The following is a 23,021-nucleotide window of genomic DNA, read 5'->3' on the forward strand; positions in this document are numbered from 1 at the left end:
GCAGAACCCTAACCCCATTGGCTGGCCCCGGCAAAGGGGACATAGGACAACCTCACCACGCCCCCCTAATGGGATTAAGGGACTCCCCGGTGGGGAAAGAGAGAGCCTTTTCTTCCATGCAAATGAAAGCACAAAGGACCTCATGTTAATGAGCAAAGGAAAGCAGATTTGCTGGTGGGGTCTAGGCACACAACACAGTGCCGCCTCGCCCGGGGTGATCTCTGCCAACCTGACCTGCCTGGTCAAGCTGCCTGCTTGGCGAGAGAATGGAGTGTGAACGGAGAGGGAATACATGGATTGTTTTAAGAGGACAAAAATTTACTCCTACGTAAGTAGGCTAGGGCCCATTCATTAAAAAAAATTGTAGGTGCAAAAAGAATCCCTGATTATTTTTGCTGCAACGTCCTAGCACGTACCCTCCACATTTAAAAGAAAGTGTATGTGGGGGTTGTCACTGGAAGAAAAGAGAATAAACTACTTGCAAAGCAAGACCCTTGTATATACACCAACACACACTCCCATATCCTCAGTAGCTGTTTCTTCCTTTGAAGAATAACAACAGCCATCCACGGGTGGGGTGGAGGAAATAGCACTGATTCCTGGTGGGACGGCAGGCTGAGAGCTTGCGCCTCCCCCCTTCCATATCCTCCCCACTGCATGCAACCACTGCCCCGTTCCTTCGGCAGAAACAAAACTGCCTTTGTAACAATACTAGTCCCAGAGCAAACCAAAGAGACGGAGAATATCTGGCACAGAGGGGGCCTAGTGACATGTTCCGTTTGCAGCAACAATGTGCCAATGCAAAAGTAATTTGCAAGGCTTGGTTCTGCCCCTTTCTTAATCTCAAGACATCATAGTACCTCTCCCAAAATTTTGCTTTCCTTTATGATCTGGTCTCAGGGCTAAAGAAGACTCCTGGGAGAGAGCATGGTGTGCCCCCAATGAATTAACATCACCCATACCTTCCCTGCAGCATGGGTCTCCCCAACCCCTGCTGTTTATTCCCATTCCTCACCTTGCATCCTTCGCAGGCACTGACCCCATAGTGGTAGCCGGAGGACTTATCCTGGCACACAAAACAGGGTTTGTAGATCCGGGGCAGAGGGGGCGGCGAAGGGGGACTGGGCACAATCTCCTCTGAGCTGGTGCTTTGTGTTTCAATAGCTGCGGAGAAAGAGAGAGAAATATTGTTTGTAAAGTTACTTTCTCAGAAATAGATTTGTAAAGTGAAGAGGCTTTTTAAAGTCTGCCTGGAGCTTCACAGGAAGAGTCTATTTTGATTGAACACCACTTTCATGATGACCCTTTGGGACTTGATTCATCCATGCACTCACATCACTTGACTACCGGCTACTGAAAAGCAATGCACCTGAGAAGATACCAGACTTCTGCCCACAGAGTCTGATCGGCCATGGCCCAGTCACATGTGCAAAATCCTCATGTGATGTTGGACACATGAACCAGTCCCTGGTCTTCTTAGAAAGAAGGCAAAGGCAAGAAGATTATGGTAATGCTCCCCTTTTAAAGCTGGGTGTGAACTCTTGGACTGTTCGCATGCCAAGGGACTTATTCCACCTTACCGACTTTATCTTACTATTATTATTTTTTAATCCTTCTAAATTCTCTGCAGAACAACACTCGGGCACGACAGAACATTTGGAAACATAAAATGGCTGCAATTTCTTAAGCACATTTATTCTTTGCATCCAATTTAGGGCTTGTTGACTAGAGTTGAAGTGTGTGTGTTTGTGTGGGGGGTGGGTGTTCTCCCGCAGGGCACCCACAACTCTGCTCAAACACAGACCCTAACGCATATGCCAGGCTGGCTGCTCGGGAGCGCCGTTCTGTGGTTTTACCGGCACAGGCTGAAAGTGAATTGCTCTAGCATCGTGTCCCAGAGGGATGCTTTTTAGCACCTTGTATTTTGGTCAGGCAGATTCGGCAACCGGAATGCCTTCGAATCAGACCCCCTCCACAAGAAACGTGCATGCGGGGGAGAGCGGGGGAGAGAGATAAGAGAACAGCTCAAGAGGGCAGAATAGCCCCCAACTGGTAAGCCCCAAAGGGCTGGAAACTTTGGAAGCCGCCCGCGCTGGGCTCTTGGCAAGGGTGGGATAGCACCGCGGCGAGATGCGATTTGACGTTTTCAGGGCAGAGAAATAAGATGTGGGATTGAGCCAGACACAACCAATCCCAGGAGTGTTGCTTGCTGGCACTGCAGATCAACTAGCGGGGGAAGAGGAAAGGAAGGAGGGAGGGGAGGAAGGAGAGAGGAGAGGCGGCGGCAGCTGACATGCTTGAGCTCTCAGCTCCAGGAGGGAAAAGAGTTTGCTTGTTTGGGTGGGTTGGGAACAACGAATGAGGTAGACACCGTGCTTAATAATTTTTTTTTAAGCATGCTAGATCTGCACAGAAGTGATCCTGAAAGTGCCTCTGAGCTTGTGCAAAGTACATGAAATCTCCCTCCAAGCAGGAGCAGTGAGCCTTTTAGGTCAAAATTATGCTGACACTGAAGCATGCCTTTAAAAAAAACAAACACACGCAATATTTTTAAATTAAGTGCTCGGGAAAGGAGCCAGCTGTTCCACATGAAATACTGTGGGGTGAGGGAATCTAAAGTCATACTTTGAAGAGCATCCACGATCCTCTTCATACACTCTCTTATTTGTGTGTGTAAACCCAGGCGAGCCTGATCTCGACAGATCTCGGAAGCTAAGCAGGGTCGGCCCTGGTTAGTATTTGGATGGGAGACCACCAAGGGATACCAGGGTTGCTGTGCAGAGGAAGGCACTGGCAAACCACCTCTGTCAGTCTCTTGTCATGAAACCCCCCCAAAAAAGGGGTCGCCATAAGTCGGCTGCGACTTGACGGCACTTTACACACACAAAGTGCTGTCAAGTCGAAGCCGACCCCAGCAAGGGGTTACCAAGGCATGTGATTAAGCAGATGTGGTTTTTGCTATTGCTTTCCTCTGTAGAGTCTTCCTTGGTGGTCTCCCTTCGGAGCACCGACCCTGCTTAGCTTCTGAGATCTGACGAGATCGGGCTATACGATGCCACCTTCCCATCCACCCTCTTATTCACCGTTCGCAATTAAGATCACCTTTTACCGAGCGCTAACTTCCCAGATGTGTAGCCATTGCTACAGACATGTCTTTTACCCAGTGCCGGATTTACGTATAAGCTAAACAAGCTATAGCTTAGGGCCCCACTCTCTTGGGCCCCCCCAAAAAATTTAAAGGAAAAAAACCTGGATGTACATTTCCAAAATATAAGATAAAAAACAAATAAAATAAAACCTACATACAGCAACAGTGTTTTGTGTTGTGTAGGCTCCTATGATGTAAGTAATGGGCCCCACCTGCAAGCCTGCTCCCTAAAATATCACTGGTTTGCTCATTTCTATATATTGGCCAAATGCCAATGTGTTTGCATTATTAAGTTTGTTATGAATAAAAAATCATTTTAAGTTAGAGCTTAATAATTATTTCACTATTAATATACTTCTTCTTAATTGTATTTCAGTTCAACAATTAGTTTGATAAAATACATATTTTGTTATGTGCAAATGGCTTTAGATACCTATTTGGTCCATAAATTACCATATAGCATATATTCAACACAAAAAACAGCGACAATTTGTTGTTGACAAAGGACAGCTGGACATATAAAGGGCCCCATTACCTTCAATAGCTTAGAGCCTCATCAAACCTTAATCTGGCCCTGCTTTTACCACACACCTGTACCTATTGGGTGATAACACACAAAGCTTCCTTATACTGGTTATATTGGTCTACCAAGGCCAGGACAGCCAGTGTGGTGTAGTGATTAAGAGCAGCAGACTCTAATCTAGAGAACCAGGTTCAATTCCCCACTCCTCCACATGAAGCCTGCTGGGCGACATTGGGCCAGTCACGGTTCTCTCAGAACTCTCTCAGCCCATGCAGAAGCAGGCAATGGCAAACCACCACCGAACGCCTCTTGCCTTGAAAACTCTACGGGGTCGCCATGTCAGCGGTGACTTGACAGCACTTTCTACATCCATCACCAAGGTTGGCCTTGTCTACTTGGACTGGCGTTGGCTCTTCACGATCACCAATGGGGTCTTCTACATCACCTCCTACCTGAAATTTTTAACTGAAGATGCCGGTGATTGCACCTGGGACCTTCCACACACAAAGGAGTTGCTGTTCTCCTGAACCACAGCCCCACCTTACTCAGTACTTGACAGGACAAACCAGATGACCCAACTACCTCGGGGTTAGAGGTACCTTGGGGAACTTGGTCTTCTATATATGGTATCTGCCCGCCATGCAGGATAAAGACTCATAGCCCAGTTCTGCCCTTGAGAGATAATGTAACGAAGCCATACAGGTTCTGCTCATCACTTTGCTGGGCGTTCCAGGTGACTCACAGTGCAAACCTAAGGAAAGTTACTCCAGTCTGAGTCCATTCATTTCAATGGACTTAGACTGGAGTAACTCTGCCTAGGATTGCACTGTTAGTTCAGTGGCATAGATTACTGTGGTAGAGACTGTTTTGGAAGTGGCCGTGTCTCTTCACTCTCTTACACTATTATTTGGGGTAAAAAACGTAAGAGATGGGTCTCTTCTCCTGTTTATTTTTCATGATGAACTTACGGGGCACAGGGATTTTTCATCTGCGCTAGGGGTTGCATTGAAAGAGAAGAGGCTAATTAACGCCGAACACAACAATACAATATTCTGCACCTCCACCTTCACCCATACAGTGCATAAAATCCAGGGGGAAGGAAGGAACTACCCACACACCCCTTTCCCACTCACTTGATCTCCAAGATCCACTAGCTCTCTTACGACAAAGAAGAGAGTCGGTTTTGGTTAAAATGAGACAGAAGCCTAGCATAGGGGAAGGGAAGTTTTTAAAAGGCCCATAACATGGGCCATTTTTCTTAATGGGAAGTCCCAGGAGGAGAGGGATGGGATACCAGGGTTCAGATCATAGAATCGTAGAGTTGGAAGAGGCCACACAGGCCATCTAGTCCAACCCCCTGCTTAATGCAGGACCAGCCTAGAGCATCCCTGACAAGTGCTTGTCCAGTTTAAAAACTGCCAGTGAGGGGGAGCTCAGCACCTCCCTGGGTAGCTGATGCCACTGTCAAACAACTCTTACTGTAAAAAAGTTTTTCCTAATATCCAGCCGGTACTGTTTCCACCCATATTTTAAACCCATTATTGCGAGTCCTATCCTCTGCTGTCAACAGGAACAGCTCCCTGCCCTCCTCTAAGTGACAGCCCTTCAAATACTTCAAGAGAGCAATCATGTGCCTCTTCAACCTCCTCTTCTCCAATGCAAAACTTCCACGGACAAAATGATTTCCACCTGCAAAGGACAGCTTCCCCACCACCCCCTGAAACTCTGTTCCTGGGTGGGTCTCCTGCCACCAGGAGCATCATTTTGAGGGCATTCTGAGCTACAACAGCTGGGGAAGGCAGAAAATCATGCCATGCCGGGGAAATAGTCTCATCCTCAGAAACACTCCATGGTATCCAAGCCACGGATGTTCAAAAGGGAGCAAGGTTCAGGTTGGTTAAAGCAGGAGGTGACTAGATTTCAGTCCGGGATTCAGTTCCCATTTCTCAGAAGGAAGAAGTTGCTTGGTGTGTTACAGGGATGGTAGAGAGCGGGTTCCAACAACTTAAAACAGCAGTACACCGGAAGATTGGTTTTACTGGATCAAATTTCACTTCTGCAGAAGCTTTTCCGTAATACCTAGGTCGTCTGCAGGCAGAAATGAAAAGGTACATAAAAGAAAGCTGATTGGGATGGAGAGATGTGAGATTAAAATAGGGTTACCAGGCACAGCCTGAAAACTGGTGGGAGTTCAGGGGGGAGGACATGAGAGGCACTGAGAGCGACAGTGTGATGTCACTTACAAGGAAAACCTGGAAATGATGTCACACCTCTTTAGGAATCACTGAAAACTCTATGGTAAAACCACAGAGTTTCTAGCAATTCCTAGAGAGGAATGGGTTGCCCCCAAAAGGGATATTATTCTGTTAGTGTGATGATGATTTTTTAAAAATTATTTTTTTCCTGCTGCCCCATGGAGCATCAGCAGAAAGAGTTGCGGTATCCCAGGACAGTGCAAGACCTGGAAACCTTAGATTGAAAGCTCCTTTCACATGTGACCACTAAGTAGGATTGCCAACCTCCAGGTAGTAGCTGGAGATCTCCTGCTATTACAACTGACCTCCAGCCAATAGAGATCAGTTCCCCTGGAGAAAATGGTCCCTTTGGCAATTGGATTCTGTGGCATTGAAGTCCCTCCACTTTCCAAACCCTGCCCTCCTCAGGCTCCACCCAAAAAAACTCCAGGTATTTCCCAACCCCGAGCTAGCAACCCTACCACTAAGGTGTTCTGCCCTAGACTCCTCTACCCGAAAATGAGTCCATACAGAAGCTTTATGAGGAAAGTCCTACCTAGCCGACTTGGGCTCAGAAGGAAATCTGGCAACCCTTGGAGCTGAGATCAACTCATGAAAGGCATGCTGGTTTACTGAGACACCCCCCACACACACACCAATTCACACACAATTTAGTTCAAAATCTGCAATTCCCAGGACTTATGGGTTCAAGACACAGTTCTGGAAATGGGGTGTTGGTGACCAGCATGACAGAGAGGAAGCCAGGACCCCACATTCCTTATCCAGCTCAATTCTGGGAGGTCTCCAGGTCCCACCTGGAGGTTGGCAACCCTATGTCCACATTGCAAGCACATACCGAGCAGAGGAAAGACGGTGGCAACGGAGGTCTCCGAACACGCCTGGACTAAAAAGGAACCTTATCCACCCCAAATGACCTCACCATCCTGCTTCTTCTCTCAGCCCAGGAGCAAAGACAGGCAGGAGTTCTGGCCCTTTGGCTCTCAACGCATGCACATTAGCAGTGCATGTTCACAAAACTCTGCCTCCCTTCCAATGGCTGCTCCATAGGGGTTCACAACCCATGGGTTCACAGCCCTGGGCTTGAAAACCACCGAACTAAAGGGACGGCGGAGAAGAGACCAGAAGCCACGCTGTTTAAGATTTCGCTCTATTTTCTGCAAGGAGTGGATTCTAGGATGTGTGTGTGTTAAGTGCCGTCAAGTCGCTTCCGACTCATGGCGACCCTATGAATGAAAGTCCTCCAAAATGTCCTATCTTGGACAGCCCTGCTCAGATCCTGCAAATTGAAGGCCATGGCTTCCTTCATTGAGTCCATCCATCTGGGGTGCTTGTTAATAAAAACACCAATATGAAAAGCGGCTGCCTCGTGTGAATGCGGTGACTCGTATTGACAAGCATGCGCGCTGTGGCATAACAGACCAAACATATCAATCTATGCCTACATGGGCTGCACATGTGTGTTGTGTTTTCTGCTCCCTCAGGCATGAAAAGGTTAAGGCGCTTGGCTGCACACCCATGGCCCCTTTCCTGTAGGATGTCTGCCGATGTTTTTCTTCGAGCCGGAGTCCGGAGCGAACCAGTCAGACAGGATATTAAAAGGCCTGGCCCCGCGCAGGGCGAACGGGCCTTCAGATGGGAAAGAGCTCCAGGCCAGTCCCCCAAGGATGGGTTTGATTAGCTCCCCCCGCTTCTTCGGCAAAAAAGAATAATAAAAAAGCTGCACACACACACACACAAAACTTGCAGGGAAAAGAGCCAGGATGCAGCCCGCCAAACAAAAGGGCTGGCGCATGCCAGGAGATTAGACATGAAAGAGGTCTCATTCCGTGGGGCCTCCCGCTCAGGAAGAGGCTCACAGCCGGGGAATGAACCCCAAGGACTTTGCGCCGATGCACAGTGCATGCCGAATCTCATGACGGCCCCAAGTGCCAGGCCGATTCCTCCCCCCCGCCCGCCCCGCTTGACTCCCTCCACACACTGGTGTGGCTCACGGCCAAGTACAAGGGAGACACAGAGGCGCATGGCTACGCAAGCAAAACGGTCCTCTCCGCGACTGTGCAGCTAGAGCTTAGACTCTGTTCCTAATTCTGGGAAATGCAGCATGGCCCAGTGGGTTGGCACCAGTTATGGTTTGCCAACCCTGGCTTCGGAAATCCCTGGAGATTTGGGGAATGGTGAGTGGGGAAGAGGAGGAAGCTCAGTAGGTTTTTGGAGGAAGAAGAAGAAGAAGAAGGAGAAGAAGAAGAAGAAGAAGAAGAAGAAGAAGGAGGAGGAGGAGGAGGAGGAGGAGAAGGAGAAGGAGAAGGAGGAGGAGGAGGAGGAGGAGGAGGAGAAGGAGAAGGAGAAGGAGAAGGAGGAGGAGGAGGAGGAGGAGGAGGAGAAGGAGAAGGAGAAGGAGAAGGAGAAGGAGGAGGAGAAGGAGGAAGAGGAGGAGGAGGAGGAGGAGGAGAAGGAGAAGGAGAAGGAGGAGGAGGAGGAGAAGGAGAAGGAGAAAGAAGAGGAGGAGGAGAAGGAGAAGGAGGAGAAGGAGATCACCCAGCTGGCTTTGTGTGTAGGAGTGGGGAAACAAATCCAGTTCACCAGATTAGCCTCCGCCACTCATGTGGAGGAGTGCGGAATCAAACCCGGTTCTCCAGATCAGACTCTACCGCTCCAAACCACCGCTCTTAACCACTACACCACACTGGCTCCCATGGAGTCAGCTCTCCAAAGCTGCCGGTTCCTCCAGGGGAACGGACAACTGTAGTCTAGAAATCAGGTATAACTCCAGGGGAAATTCGGACCCCATTGGGTGGGTGGTAGCCCTAGAACACGTACTTAAATGCTGAAGGGAACAGCAACTAGAATCAAACTAGTATGCCTGACATGGCCTTTATCCACAACCTCAAATGCATAGGGAACTGGTGGGCTAAACCAGTGATTAGGGGAAGGCAGTCTGCAGATGCTCAGAAACACTCTTTTCTACTATTTCTTGGCATGTTCTACTATGGAAGCGCAGAACCGAAAGGTGGCCATGGAGCTATGTGCTGGTTCAAGTTATAGTTCAGTCCAGTTCAGTTTATTTACAGTCATTTGACCAGCAAGTATCAAAATTACATTTTTAAAACCCCAACTGAGGACCTCCATACCTTACTGGCTCCATAACAGAACTTTGCCACTGAATAAGAGATAAAAGCATCTTTATCTTCTAATAAAAATTTAACAATAAAATCATCCAAATGGCTAACATTTCTAAAATGTCTAGTCAATACAGGTAAAATCAGCTTATTTCTAACCTCCTGATAAAATTCACAGTGTGATAAAATATGTATAATTGACTCAACTGAATTAAAATTACAGGGGCATAATCTGGCCTCTACAGGTATATGCTGAAATCTCCCACTAAACATAGCTGACGGAAAGACATTAAATTGGGCTCTTGAAAAGGCCCATCGAAAACTAGAAAATGTAATGGATGTTATCAAGTTATATTCAAATTATACAGTTCAAGTTATATTATTAGAATAGTATCTGATAATAGCAAGTCCTTCTTAGCGAAATAGTGAGGTTGCATTCTCAAGTTTGGCAAAGATCTGTTAGGTCAGGTAAGCAGGTTCAACCAAGAGACCAGGCTGGAAGCCAATGAGGATCTAATAAAAACCAGTTTAGATCTTCAGCAGAATCAAATGGTAATAATTTTTCCCCTGTGTGGCCACCATGCACATATAATTCCCTGCACACAGAAAGCTAGCATGACAGGGGAAATTCTAGGTTATACCACTTTCTCTGACATGCTAGTTCTGTATGTAAAGAGACTGTTGCTTTTCAAGGATTGGGGGGAAGCAGCAAAATATGTGGCTCCCTTAGTCTGACGGAAGAGACGGAAAAGCTTTACTACTTATTTCTGGTTATTGTATAAATTAGCCAGCCATGAGGAGCTGTGAGCCAGTATGGTAAAGTGGTTAAGAGTGTCAGACTAATATCTGGGAGACCCAGGTTCAAATCCTCACTTGTGCCATGGAAGCCCACTGGGTGACCTTGGGCCAGTCACACTCTCTCTGCCTAGCTTAGTTCGCAGGGTTGTTGTGAAGATAAAAAGGAGGAGAATGATGTAAGCAGCTCTGGGTCCTTGTTGGGGGAAATGGCGGGATATAAATGAATTAAATAAAGAGGTAGAAGCTAGAGGCTGGGTCCTGGTCCCAACTATGGAATAGAGGGCTGAATTGAGATAGGGTTGAAAGAGAGGCAGATTTTAACAAGCCTTCAGCTTTGAGCTAAGTGGGACAATTTGGGAGCTAGCTTAGGGCGGTGTTATGAGAGCTAAGCTCGTTGGTTCAATCTTCAGCCCCCACCACTGTGTCTTGGACCTAGTCCTTGCTGTCAGGCCATAACCTGGCTACTCCATAAGTGTATCCCACTTTCCTCCTCAACAGAGACCCCAAAGCACCTTACAACATTCATTCTCCCCTCTTCCATTTTATCCTCACAACAACCCTGTGAGACAGGTTAGGCTGAAAGTATGTAACTGGCCCAAGGTCACCCAGCAGGATTCCAGGGCAGCATGGAGATTTCAATCAGGGTCTCCCAGATAGAATAGAATATAAATTTTATTTATACCCCGCCCTCCCCTGGCAAGGCTGGGCTCATGGCGGCTTACATAGGGTTGCTCGGTCCCTCTTCCCCACCGGCGGGAGGTTTTTGGGGTGGAGCCTGAGGAGGGTGGGGTTTGGGGAGGGACTTAAATGTCATAGAGTCCAATTGCCAAAGTGGCCATTTTCTCCAGGGGAACTGATCTCTATCAGCTGGAGATCAGTTGTAATCGCAGGAGATCTCCAGCTAGTACTTGGAGGTTGGCAACCCTAGACTTACATCATAGGTGGATGGATGGATGGATGGATGGATGGATAGATAGATGGATAGATAGATGGATGGATAGATGGATAGATGGATTTAAAATACCATTTAAAAGCAACATTAAATACAATACATTTTACATGCAGATGGCGCCACTTTGACTATAAGGAGGGTATTTCTACCCAGCATAACAATAATAGGGCCAACCAGGCAGGGGCTGTGGCTCAGTGGCAGAGCATCTGCTTTGCATCCAGAACGTCCCAGGTTCAATCCCTGGTATCTCCAGTTAAAGGGACTAGGCAAGTAGGTGATGTGAAAGACCTCTGCCTGAGACCCTGGAGAGCCGCTGCCGGTCTGAGTAGACAATACTGACTAGGATGGACCAAGGGTCTGATTCAGTATAAGGCAGCTTCATGTTTTCATGAGTTCAACCGTTCAGACTGACATCAGTTTTCAAGGGGGAGGAGATGGAAGGGAAATACAAGACAAAAAGGCAGGTTGGAAAGGTAGGGAGAGACAGGGAAAGGGGAAAGGAAGGGGACAGGGAGGAGAAGGAAGGAAAGGAAAGGGGACACTCTAACCACTAAACTACATTGGCTCCACACTCCACCATGAGGTGAAGACCCAAAATCACACGTTAATTATGGTGGAAAGTGGATGGAGAAAACTTCCTCTGCATTCCAGAGCCCTTGTTTTCAGGGGTGTGTGTCTGAACCCCTTCCCCCATACTTCTCCCGTCTCCCATCTTACCTTGCAAGAGATTAAATCAAATTCAGCCATTCTACGCCTCCCATGAACCTGGATTGCCCTCCGTCCTCTCTGTCTAAGTATCCCAGATCGTGGATGGTCACAATTTGAATGTCATTTAAAAAACCAAAATAACAACGTGCTCAGTGCTGCTATGTGCCGACAGGGTTCGGTTATGCAAAATTGCACATGAAAAGCCTTTTGGTCCCTGCAAGTTATTGTGTTGTTATTTTAAGGAAGTGGATCTTTTTGGGGGGAGGGAGAATGTGTTTTACATCAGAATATTCCCCACCTGAATCCCCTGCAGCCCCATGGAAGACAGAGAGGTTTGTGCCTCTGACTTACTTCTTCCAAAGGAGACGGTCTCAACAAAAGGCCTCCGCACCCTTCCACCCTCTCCAGACTGTCAGTTCATTCCCAGCTTTTGCAGAACCTCTGAGGTCTGCTTCACAATGTTTCTTGCCTACCTTTTCAGGGCCAGGTCCCCCAACCTATCCCCCTATGTCCAGGTCCCCATTCCTCAAAAATAGGGCAGTCATTGACTGGGAGGAGGGGAGAGCCCTTCTAGTAACCTTGCATGCAAGGACAGACAACAGAACAGGACGTGTACAGTTCACAGCATATTGTTCCCTGCTCCCACCCGCCCGGGGCAAAGACAAAAGAGAAGGCCAGTGGCTAGAACAAGGAGCAACTGTTCCCTGTGCCAACGGGACGGCTGCCGGGTCACCCAATTATGCCCGCAGAGGCGCAAATTAACTACTCCCCAACATGCCCTCTCTGGGCTGGAGCCCAGGGTGCCCACCTCCCACCCCCAAGGCAGCAAACAGAGGTCGTATTCTTTGGGGGAAGAACTGCAAAGACTATGTGTGTGTGGGGGGGTGGAAGGTCAGTGCTTCTGGAATCTCTAAAGACCGGGAAGGAAAAAGGGCCTCCCCGCCATTCTTTCTGATCCGCAGTCCTTAATTAGCAGAATTTAGAAGGGGAACAATGCAAATGTCACATTAGGACAATTCCCTTACCAACACTGCAAGGGCAACAACTTTTCCAGCATGCACAGAGCCATCAGCAATATAATTAAATTTCCATCAGCATAGTGAAATTGTGGAACTCCCTGCCCCAGGATGTGGTGATGGCTGCCAACTTGGAAGGCTTTAAGAGGGGTGATGGCTGCCAACTTGGAAGGCTTTAAGACATGTTCATGGAGGAGAGGACTATTCATGGCTACTAGTCAAAATGGGTACTAGTCATGATGCATGCCTATTCTCACCAGGATCAGAGGAGCATGCCTATTGTATTAGGTGCTTTGGAACACAGGCAGGATGCTGCTGCTGCAGTTGTCGTGTTTGGGGGCTTCCTAGAAGCACCTGGTTGGCCACTGTGTGATCAGACTGCTGGACTTGATGGGCCTTGGTCTGATCCAGCAGGGCCTTTCTTATGTTCTTAGGTTAATTCCCTCCCCCAGGCAGTTCAGGGTATATTTTAGGGAGGGGTGCAAGTAAAATAAACCCCTTGCAGATGCCGCTGGTCTTAGACCTGCAGCCATACCCATTTAGTATCACCCCTGTCCATCTTTAAAGAGATATGAATAAAGACAAGTACTTCTGAGCATGCACAAAATGCCAGTCCTTAATCGCCAAATCATAACCTCACAAACGTAAGAGCAGAGAACTTCCTTCCAAAGCACAAAAGGAATCCCTGTACATTAAGATCTGCCCCCGCTGCCTTAGACAGCATTCTGAGGAGGGGGTTTTGGCGTGGTGTCACGGTTGAAATGTCCGACTAGGATCTGTGACACCTGGGCCCAAACCTCCACATTACCTTCAAGTTCACCAAGTGATCTTGGGCTACTTCTGTTCTCAGTTGGACGTTCCTCACAGAGCTGTTGAGAGGATAAGATCAGAAAGGAGGAAGACAGACACTGCCCTGAGTTCCTTAGAAGAGCAAGATCTTAAAAAAATGTATTGCACAGACACACCGGAGTCCAATAATAGCGCTCTTGAAATTTTTACAGCTTAGATGTTACGCTGCCTTTATACCCGAGTGTGCCCTCAACTTTCCTTACTGCCTGAGAGTGAAGAACTCAGAAAAGCAGACACTAACGTCTCAGAAAATTCCCTGCATGGCAACTTATAAAGCAGGAGTCCAGTGGCACCTTAAAGGCTAACGAAAAGACCTAACAAAATTTATTCCAGAGCTTATTTACTTATACTCTCTGTTCTTCTCCCCAACAGAGACCCAAAGTGACTTATAATGTCCTTCTCTCCTCTTTCATTTTATCCTCTCAAAACTACCCTGCGAGGTAGTTTAGACTGAGAGAGGACGACAAGCCCAAGGTTCCCCTCCGAGCTTCCATGGCAGAGTAGAGATTCGACCCCAGATATCCTAGATCAGGGGTGTCAAACGTAAGGCCCGCGGGCCAAATGTGGCCCCTTGAGAGCTCTTATCCGGCCCACGAGCCAGCCAAGGCAACCACCACCTCCATTCTCAATCTGGGCTGGGAAGGCATGGCCCGGCCCAACCTAGTGACATTTATGCCATATCCGACCCTTGTAACAATTGAGTTCGACACCCTTGTCCTACATCCTGGATATCCCAATGCTCTAACCACTACCCTGGCTCTCGGCTAACACAGTCACCTATCAGCAATTATGTTCTAGCTAAATGAGCATTCAAATGGAACAATGCTGTAGGTTATGGGAACTGTAATAACTATTTTGGTCCTCCAGGAAGCAAGGAATCACCTAGAAGGTAGCGGTAGCTGCTGCCTCTCCACCCACACCGGACAGGAGTCTGGGACAACCATTCCAGGCACGAGCTTGCAGAAAAGGAGAAACCCAAAACAGATTAACTGGACCGTGTGAACAGAACCAACTCAATTATTGTCAAGTTGCTATGAAAGCTGACTCGTGACTATGATCACTGTTGAAAGACTTATTAAGAATGTGTGGAAGCCACCTAGAGAACTCCCAGAATTACAACTGATCTCCATACTACAGAGATCAGTTCGCCAGGAGAGAATAGTGGATTTGGAGAATGGACTCTATGGCATTATACCACATCGAGGCCCCTCCCCTCTTCAAATCACATTATCCTCAGGCTCCACCCCCAAACCTTCAGGAATTTCCTAACCCAGGATTGGTACCCCTATGGTCATTTATGCATGGGAATTTTACCTGAAGTTCGTTGCTCGCTGGACCCACACTTTCCTGTTGGGAATCTATGCACCAGCAGTCTCCAAGCTCAAATCAAGTCCCGACCCCTTTAAATGCTGCTTTGTAATTGGCTTACTTTGTAGAGCTTACAGTGAGAGAAAATCCCCCCCCCAAACCCAATAGCGATATAAAAAAACATTTTAAGAACAAAAAATGGAGCACTCTGAAAGAAGGGGGGGGGAATACAAGCCTCAGTTTTAAAAAGCCTTTCTTCTGCTCCAAAAGACCTATGAGGAAGCAGGAAGCATTTGAATCCCTGCCTCTTTACATGCTGCTTTGCAATTGGCTGTGAGAGAAACTAAGCTTCTGCATCCTGCGCTTTGCCTTATGCATGGGGATTTCACCCCGACTGAGCTCAGGGGAGAGGGAAGAATCGGGTTAATAGAGGAATGGGAAGTCCCAGGATTTGTGAAGGTTGGCAGCAAGGTCATCTCTAATGGGGGGAAAACTCATGCATAACTCCAAGGAACAACCGAGACAGACCGGGGCAAACATGAGTGAAAGTACCCATGCATAAATGACCTATGAGTGAGTGAATTCTGGAAGTTAACTGAATTGTTTGAAACTACTTCTGGAACAAAATAATCGGAAACTGGCTTCAATGGGTGACCTCAAGCTCTACAGTTACGAGAAGGGGGAAAGATTATTTCCCAGCCTCCATACTGCTCATAAGCACAACGCAAGGAACGTGGGTAAGGGGCAGAGGACTTGCCTGACTCACCCCTGCAAAGCAGCCAGGGCTAAACCCATGATGAGAGAAAGGGAGGTAAGCAGCAGAGCTGGAAGAGGAGAGGAGGGGCATCCCAAGGGGTAGCTGGCAAAAGATATGGGCTGCATGAGCAGCACAAAAACAGCCACGGTGGGGCCAGAGAGGGCCCTGGTGCACTTGACAACAGACAAGTCAGAAAAAAGCAGGGATCTTGGCAGAGGAGTTGAGGCGAGTGTTGGAGGGAGGATTTGGGCAGGGCCTATTATCTCCCCCAGCCAGAGACTGCTGATAACAAGTCTGTGACAGGCTTGTCCTGAATGCACATTAGACCCACACACACAGGTCTGAACAGTTTATGACTCTCACACACACACGCACAAAAGATCACACACAAACTATGATTTACTGCAACACACACAGAATATTAAAACACACAGTGCAGAAATGTGTGCAAAACGTTACCCTTTCATTTCATGTGCCATTGGGGAGGGGCTGTGACTCAGTGGTAGAGCATCTGCTTGGCATGCAGAAGGTGCCAGGTTCAGTCCCTGGCATCTCCAGTTAAAGGGACTAGGCAAGTAGGTGATGTGAAAGACTCCTGCCTGAGACCTGGAGAGCTGCTGCCGGTCTGAGTAGACAATACTGCCTTTGATGGACCAAGGGCCAGATTCAGTATAAGGCAGCTTCATGTGTTCAAGAGTTGTACAAAGTTTTTGTAATTAAGCTTGATTATATCTGACATGATACTGACTCTATACATTCAACTACTAACACTGTGCTTTGGTTTGTGTGTGTGTGGAGGGGGGGAATCTCCCTAGGACACAGAAGAGTCCTGTTTCTTCCCTTCCCCACAGCACAAATGTATGTTATGGAAGTCTTTATTTAGCATGCCTCTGGTATCCCTGAGTGGCTCCACCTGAGTTTCTGGCTGTTGACCAAGTGGAGGGGACAGGACAGGACATACCTGGATTGCCTGATGAATTATCATACCAATCTATCAAGGAAGGAATGAAGTGGATCCCCTATACACTCCGCACTTATACAATATTCAGTAACATGCATGTACAGAATTTGCTTAAGGGATTACGCACACAGAGACACAAACAAGTACACACTCTATGGAAGCACAACAGCACAAGGAAACCCTTTTAAAGCATACCTGTGTTGCAACTAAATACTCATGTACTGACCTGGATGGCCCAGGCTAGCCTGATCTCGTCAGATCTCAGAAGCTAAGCAGGGTCAGCCCTCGTTAGTATTTGGATGGGAGACACCAAGTCCAGGGTTGCTATACAGAGGAAGGTACTGGCAAACCACCTCTGTTAGTCTCTTGCCTTGAAAACCCCATAATGGGTTGCCATATGCCGGCTGCGACTTGACGGCACTTTACACACACACACACTGCTCACACGGTAAACAGATACAAGCAGTTAACGGACTGATCAAAAGAGCACACCACAGAACATATACAGCATACAGTGCGCATGCACACACAGAAGAACTATATTGAGCAATGCTGAGAACACATACCTGGAGAGGAGAGAAAATGCTCAATTTTTACATCATGCAGATTACCTACCATATCTCCCCCATATAATTATAGTGTGATCCTCAATATGTTTGACAGCCAGTCCTAATGAGCTTAATGGCCCTCCCTCACCCAAACAGATGCTCCGGAAACAGGAAAAAAAAATCCTAAGAGACATCCACAGAAATGCACGGGCATTAATACACACACCTGCTCTCCGTTTTGGTCAGTGTTGTGTAATTCCCCTATGAAAGTATGATTTTGTATACTGTGTATGTTTTGTGTAGGGTCCTCTTGATCCACGATTAGGATTCCCATCTTCCTGATAATGGCGGGCAATTGACCAGGCTGCCCGCTGACCCTCAGCTGGTCAGCGGACGGAAGCAGGCTAACTGAAGGGAGGGAGCCGCGTGCCCAGCACAATGATGTCACTTCTGGGTTTACGCGGCGGACGCTCTAGCACTCCCCACCCCCAAACCATAGAGTTTTTGGAGGAGAGGGTTAAAGTGTTCCGGTCCAATGCTGGCGCTTCCAGGTATACCTGGAAGTGATGTCATTCCGCTGGTCGTGCGGACTGCTGCCCCCAGCCTCGCCCCCATGAAGCTCCTGCCAGTTGCCGGGAAGGATCCATGATACATCCCAGGATGTGAAAATGAAAGCTCTTGCCTGCACTTTGATAAAAACACAGAAATATGCACAGCCTCCAACACATCTGCTCCTTGACCATGTGCACAATACAGATCCGTCCAATTTCCCCCACATGTTTACAAAGAAATAATCCGGGATACCAAAACGAACTCCTTCTCTGATAAGAAAACAGAAAAGCCCTGCTGGATCGACCAGTGGTCCATCTATTCCAGCAATCTGTTTCACACAGCAGCCGAACAGTTTACCTGAATGGCCAACGAACAAGGTCTTCTCCCTGATGTTGCCTCCTAGCAGCACTGGTACTCAAAGGTTTGCTGCCTCTGAATATGGATTTGCCTTCGAGACGCATGGCTAGTAACCACTGATGGGCCTCTTCTCAATGAATATGTCTAATCCCCCCCCTTTTTTAAAGCCATCTGTGTTTGTGGTCGTCACGACATCCGCTGGCACTGAATTCAGCAGTCTGTCCTCTACCTAATTGTCCAGCAACTTCATTGGGTGCCCCCAAGTGCTAGTATTATGGGAGAGGGCATAATTTTATAAACCTCTATAATGTCCCCCCTCTCCTAACTTAATACACAACACACACAAAAATGTAATACACATCAAACACACAAACTGAATATACAATAAACAACACACACACACAAACTTAATATCCAATACATCCAGCTTCATACACAACAAACAAACATTCAAGTACAGAAGAGCGTGGATGTAAGCATACGAAACCAACCCACAAATCTATTTTTACATGCATCATCCCAAGGAGTTATTCCACAGGGTTCACTGTGATAGTGTACTGTACCAAACAGTGTGCCACTTTACAGACAAACACGTTCTCATAGTCTAGAAGCACATTTACACCAGTCCTTCCTCCAACATGTATGCACCATGAGGCCAAAGGCTTTTCTTTCCATTTCCAATTGCCCTCCACCAGAATTCTGGATCTTTCCACATCTCTGTTGGCCAGCATGCCCCGCTTTTGACATAGGACAGAGACGACTTCTGCTATGCAGGTGGATCAAACACCAGTCTACTCAAACAGCTGTCTCTACAGTCAAAAACTCCATGCCAAGCCCCTTTTGGTGAAGGTAAAATCCGGTATGCATTTGAAATCTCACCCACATCAAAACACTCACCAAGTCATCCCCGAGAGATTAACCTTTGTGGAGGAATAAACCTGAGGGTGCCTACAGAGCAGAGAGCCACAGACTACTCAAGTAAATGAGTCAAGCCACATCATTTACAGTGGGAAACAAAATTTCCAGTCAATCTGATCTTGGGGAAAATTCCATCCTAATCTCAAGGCAGAGTTGAGTCAAGTGAAGCCTACAGAAGGGCAAAATGGGCAGTTATTAGGCATACAGTGTGCAGCAAGCCCCACACAGATGCAAATCCTATGGCAACAAACGTGAAGCCTGATTGTGATAGGATGTGTGTATGGCAGATTAGCCAGATAGCCATGCTGAAGCAACTATATGCTTTCCAGGTGCCTCTTCATCTGCTGAGAACGTTTTCTGAATTATTCTGCCCACACATAACATTTGGTCGGCCAGGCATTTAGAAGGACATTCTCAGTAACTGACCTTCTGTTCCCCTTCAAGGACTTGCTGACACTTGAATCTCTTTCAGAATAATCGTTCAGACCTTTTGATTTGGTAGCTATGGATAATCATGAGGTTCAAAGCAAGTATTTAGGTCATCGTTAAATGTGCTCTTATATTGGGGCCAGGAGAAGCAAAAACCATCCACTGAACAACTGCATAACTAGGATGGGGCAACAGGTAGAAGAGTTAGTTTTTATATGCTGACTTTCTCCGCCACTTAAGGAAGAATCAAACCAGCTTACTATCACCTTTCCTCCCCTCCCCACAACAGACACCGTTTGAGGTAGATGGGGCTGAGAGAGCTCTAAGAGAACTGTGGCTAGCCCAAGGTCACCCAGCTGGCTTCATGTGGAGAAGTGGGGAAACCAACCGGTTCCACCGCTGCTCGTGTGGAAGAGTGGGGGAATCAAACCCAGTTCTCCAGATTAGAGTCCACCACTCCAAACCACTGCTCTTAACCACTACACCACGCTGGAACCATCCCAGGAAAAACCTGGACAAGGAAGCATACAGTCAGCATGTAATACAAGGATCCCCAACCCTTTGAGACTGTGAACACCTTTGGAACTCAGACACTGGGTGCAAAACGCTGCCGCAGGAGGCAGAGACAACAAAAAAAGGGCGGTCTTAGGAGGTGGAGCCACACACACACAGTGGAAGCCCAAGCACAGGAGAGGAAGGGGGATTTTAAACATATGCTGGGAAAGTGGCATGAGTGAGAGAATAAAACCAACACTGTGGTGGCAGCTGCCATTGAAAAATGTTATTTTAATGTTCACAGCCAATCAGAAGTTCAGCCGCACCTGACCCCACCCAATTTGTAAAAACACTTGGTGAATGCCCTATATAATATAATAATGTTTGATAAAACAAGTGATGAACGACATGATTTTTTTTTTAATGGATTCATTAATAGGGTTGTCAGGTCCTTCTTCGCCACCAGCGGGACTTCAATGCCATAGAGTTCAATTGCCAAAGCAGCCATTTTCTCCAGGTGAACTGATCTCTGTCGGCTGGAGATCAGTTGTAATAGCAGGAGATCACCAGCTAGTACCTGGAGGTTTTCTTTATATTATGCATGGTTTTGATTATTCGTTTATGCCGTTGTACTGTATATCGTTATTATTATTTTATTTATATAGTGGCCCCTGAGGAAGGCTGTCAGCATAAGCCGAAACAGAAAGGAAAAAGGACTTCTGTCGAAATGACTTATCACCTTACCTCTTGAAGAGGACACTTTCCTAGTTAATATTCTAGGACTGTATATTATCCTTATTGTGGCCGTGTATGTACCTTTGGACATTGTCCATTATTGCACCAGATACAGGATGTATCTTTATATGCTTTACTGAGCATAAATTTGAATTGCTTGCAGTTTGTTGCTGTTTTTTGGTTTGCTAAGTACCTGGAGGTTGGCAACCCTATTCACTAAGTACACTTTCAAGATGGTAGCTAGATACAGAAAATGGTTTGTTCGGAGGCCCAGTGAGAGCAGCAGGGCAGGCAGATTGGTCCTGCCACAGCGTCTCAGCGGTTCCAGTAGAAGCCAGGAAATGAGTATGGAGAAAGATGGTTGTTCACCTGAGCTCATAAAAATTAAGCACCAGGGATCTGAAACGGTTCCGTCCAGATCAGACCTCATCCAAATGCAATCCACCCGTTCCCCAATTCGACCTCCCTTGCTTCAAGAGGGTCGGGCCTGACCTAGAAAGAACAAGGGTCAAGCTGAAACCACCAAAGGAAGCAGCTATTTTCCTTTCCCTCCTCAAAGGTTTCTGGTAGGCTGCAAATAACCCTTTTACCTTTGCGTTTATAGAGCACACCTTTGTTTGACAAAGCAAGTCAACACAGATTCTCCTCGGGGCTGTTTGGTCTCCAGCTTATCGAAGAAGGAAAAAAACCCTGAAATTTACAGGGGCGAAAGGGGAGGGAACTGGAGGATGGGTCAACCAAGTTGGTTTTATGGGGCGAGACGCCGTACAATTCTCCTTCCCCCTTTACAACAGGGTGGAAAACACTGTGCTTTTCTTCCTGGAAGTCGTGAGCATGCGCTGTGCCACCTATTGAATACTGGCATCTGCACCCCCTTCAATGTCTTACCCAGGAAAACGGGCACACCAAGAGTTCACGGTCCAATGGCGGCTGCGGCAAATGAGTCGGTTGTTTTTGACAAGTCCTGGGAGGCAAAGCAGTTTGAAAAACTTCTCAAAAGAAGGCTGCAGCCCAAGGACAGTCCCATTTAAAACATCCTTTTCCAAAATAAACTGCTGAATTCCTCAATTCCATTTAAATAGTTTTGCATACGATTATATCAATAATAGATGCCTTCTTGAGGTATGCAAGGGCAAGAACTTGCAACAAACAAGAACAAGTACCTATTGGTATCTCTCTCCTTTTAACATTTTCTCTCTCGGTCTGGAACAGAGGAGGACCAAAAAGAAAAAGTCTCAAAAAATTGATCTTCGTGACAAACCTCACTGGTCAAAGTCCAGCACATGAGCCATGGCCCCTGTTAATAATAATTTCAGATATTCCAGGGTCCTGCCCTGGCTCTGAAAATGGGTTTCGTGGCTGTGCTTACTACTCCCAACATTTTCAGTGCAATCCTCTGCAGAGTTACTTCAGTCTAAGTCCAATGAAAGGAATGGACTTAGAGTAACTCTGCAGAGGATTGCACTGTACAGCATTCAGAATTCAAAGCCTCAGACGCTGGATGCAACTAAGGCAGAAAAGTTTGCAGAATAAAAACTGCAGGTATGAGGGAGAAAGCATGAGTCTCATCTCCACCTGCAGTACATAGTGTGCTGTAGTGGTTAAAAGCAGTGGTTTGGAGCAGTGGACGCTAATCTGGTGAACCGGGTTGGTTTCCCCACTCCTCCACATGAAGCCAGCTGGGTGACCTTGGGCTAGTCACAGCTCTCTTAGAGCTCTCTCAGCTCCACCTACCTCACAAGGTGTCTGTTGTGGGGAGGGGAAGGGATGGTGATTGTAAGCCGGTTTGAGTCTTCCTTAAGTGGTAGAGAAAGTCGGCATATAAAAACCAACTCTTCTTCTGTTTCAAAATCTCCTCCTGCCACTGTTAGCTATTTTCCACCCAAGCAGTGTTTGAAGACTGAAAGTAAGCCCAGAAAACAGACATGATTTGCAAGAGAGAATCAGCAGGTACAAGAGGGATGATGCATCCTCTCTTCCCACACCAGGGGAGGGGCTGCCGCTCAGTGATAGAGAACCTGCTTCGCATCAGAAGATACCAGGTTCAATATCCCACATCTCCAGTTTAAAATAAAAAAGGATCTGGTAAGTAACTGATGTGAAAGACCCTAGAGGGCCAATGCCAGTCTGAGCAGACAATACTGAGCTTAACAATATTGACCTTGATGGACCAATGGTCTAATTCAGTATAAGGCACTTTCATCTGTTCATTGCCTTGGTAAATACAGGGTTTTCGACCTGATGCGAATATGCAGGTCTGCCCTTTGGAGTGGGAAAATGGTCATGTAATGCATATTGTGTACAACTCAATATCCAGTATAGAACTATACAAACTGCTTAGGGCAACTGTCAAAAAACCTTGCCCAACCTGTCTCCAGAACCTAGTGCTGTTCACGATTGAAAACACAGGCTTTGTTTGCATCCTAAAACAAACTTATTTTTTGGGAAACCCTAGGCTTCTTTGTTTAGAAGCTTGCCGGGGGTTTTCAAAGAGAGAAATCAGCCACCGTTGACAAGGAGCTGAAAAGGAGAAAGCATGTCCAACACTAATGAACGTTTTATCAAGCCCTCAGCAAACCCACCTTCCTAAATCGGC

At 47.1% G+C, this 23,021-nt stretch overlaps 1 protein-coding gene across 2 annotated transcripts in view; it reads right to left on the reverse strand.

The window, feature by feature from the left end:
* The window catches only part of RARA (retinoic acid receptor alpha), a 148,298-nt gene that overhangs the window by 19,299 nt on the left and 105,978 nt on the right, over positions 1–23,021 (reverse strand). For both annotated transcript variants that reach the window (XM_056864005.1, XM_056864006.1), the window contains exon 2: positions 1,016–1,164. In XM_056864005.1, the coding sequence (XP_056719983.1) occupies positions 1,016–1,164 (149 nt within the window). The remainder of the gene's footprint in view (positions 1–1,015; positions 1,165–23,021) is intronic.

Source organism: Euleptes europaea, chromosome 18 (assembly GCF_029931775.1).
Source record: "Euleptes europaea isolate rEulEur1 chromosome 18, rEulEur1.hap1, whole genome shotgun sequence".
In the NCBI taxonomy this organism is placed as follows: domain Eukaryota; kingdom Metazoa; phylum Chordata; class Lepidosauria; order Squamata; family Sphaerodactylidae; genus Euleptes; species Euleptes europaea.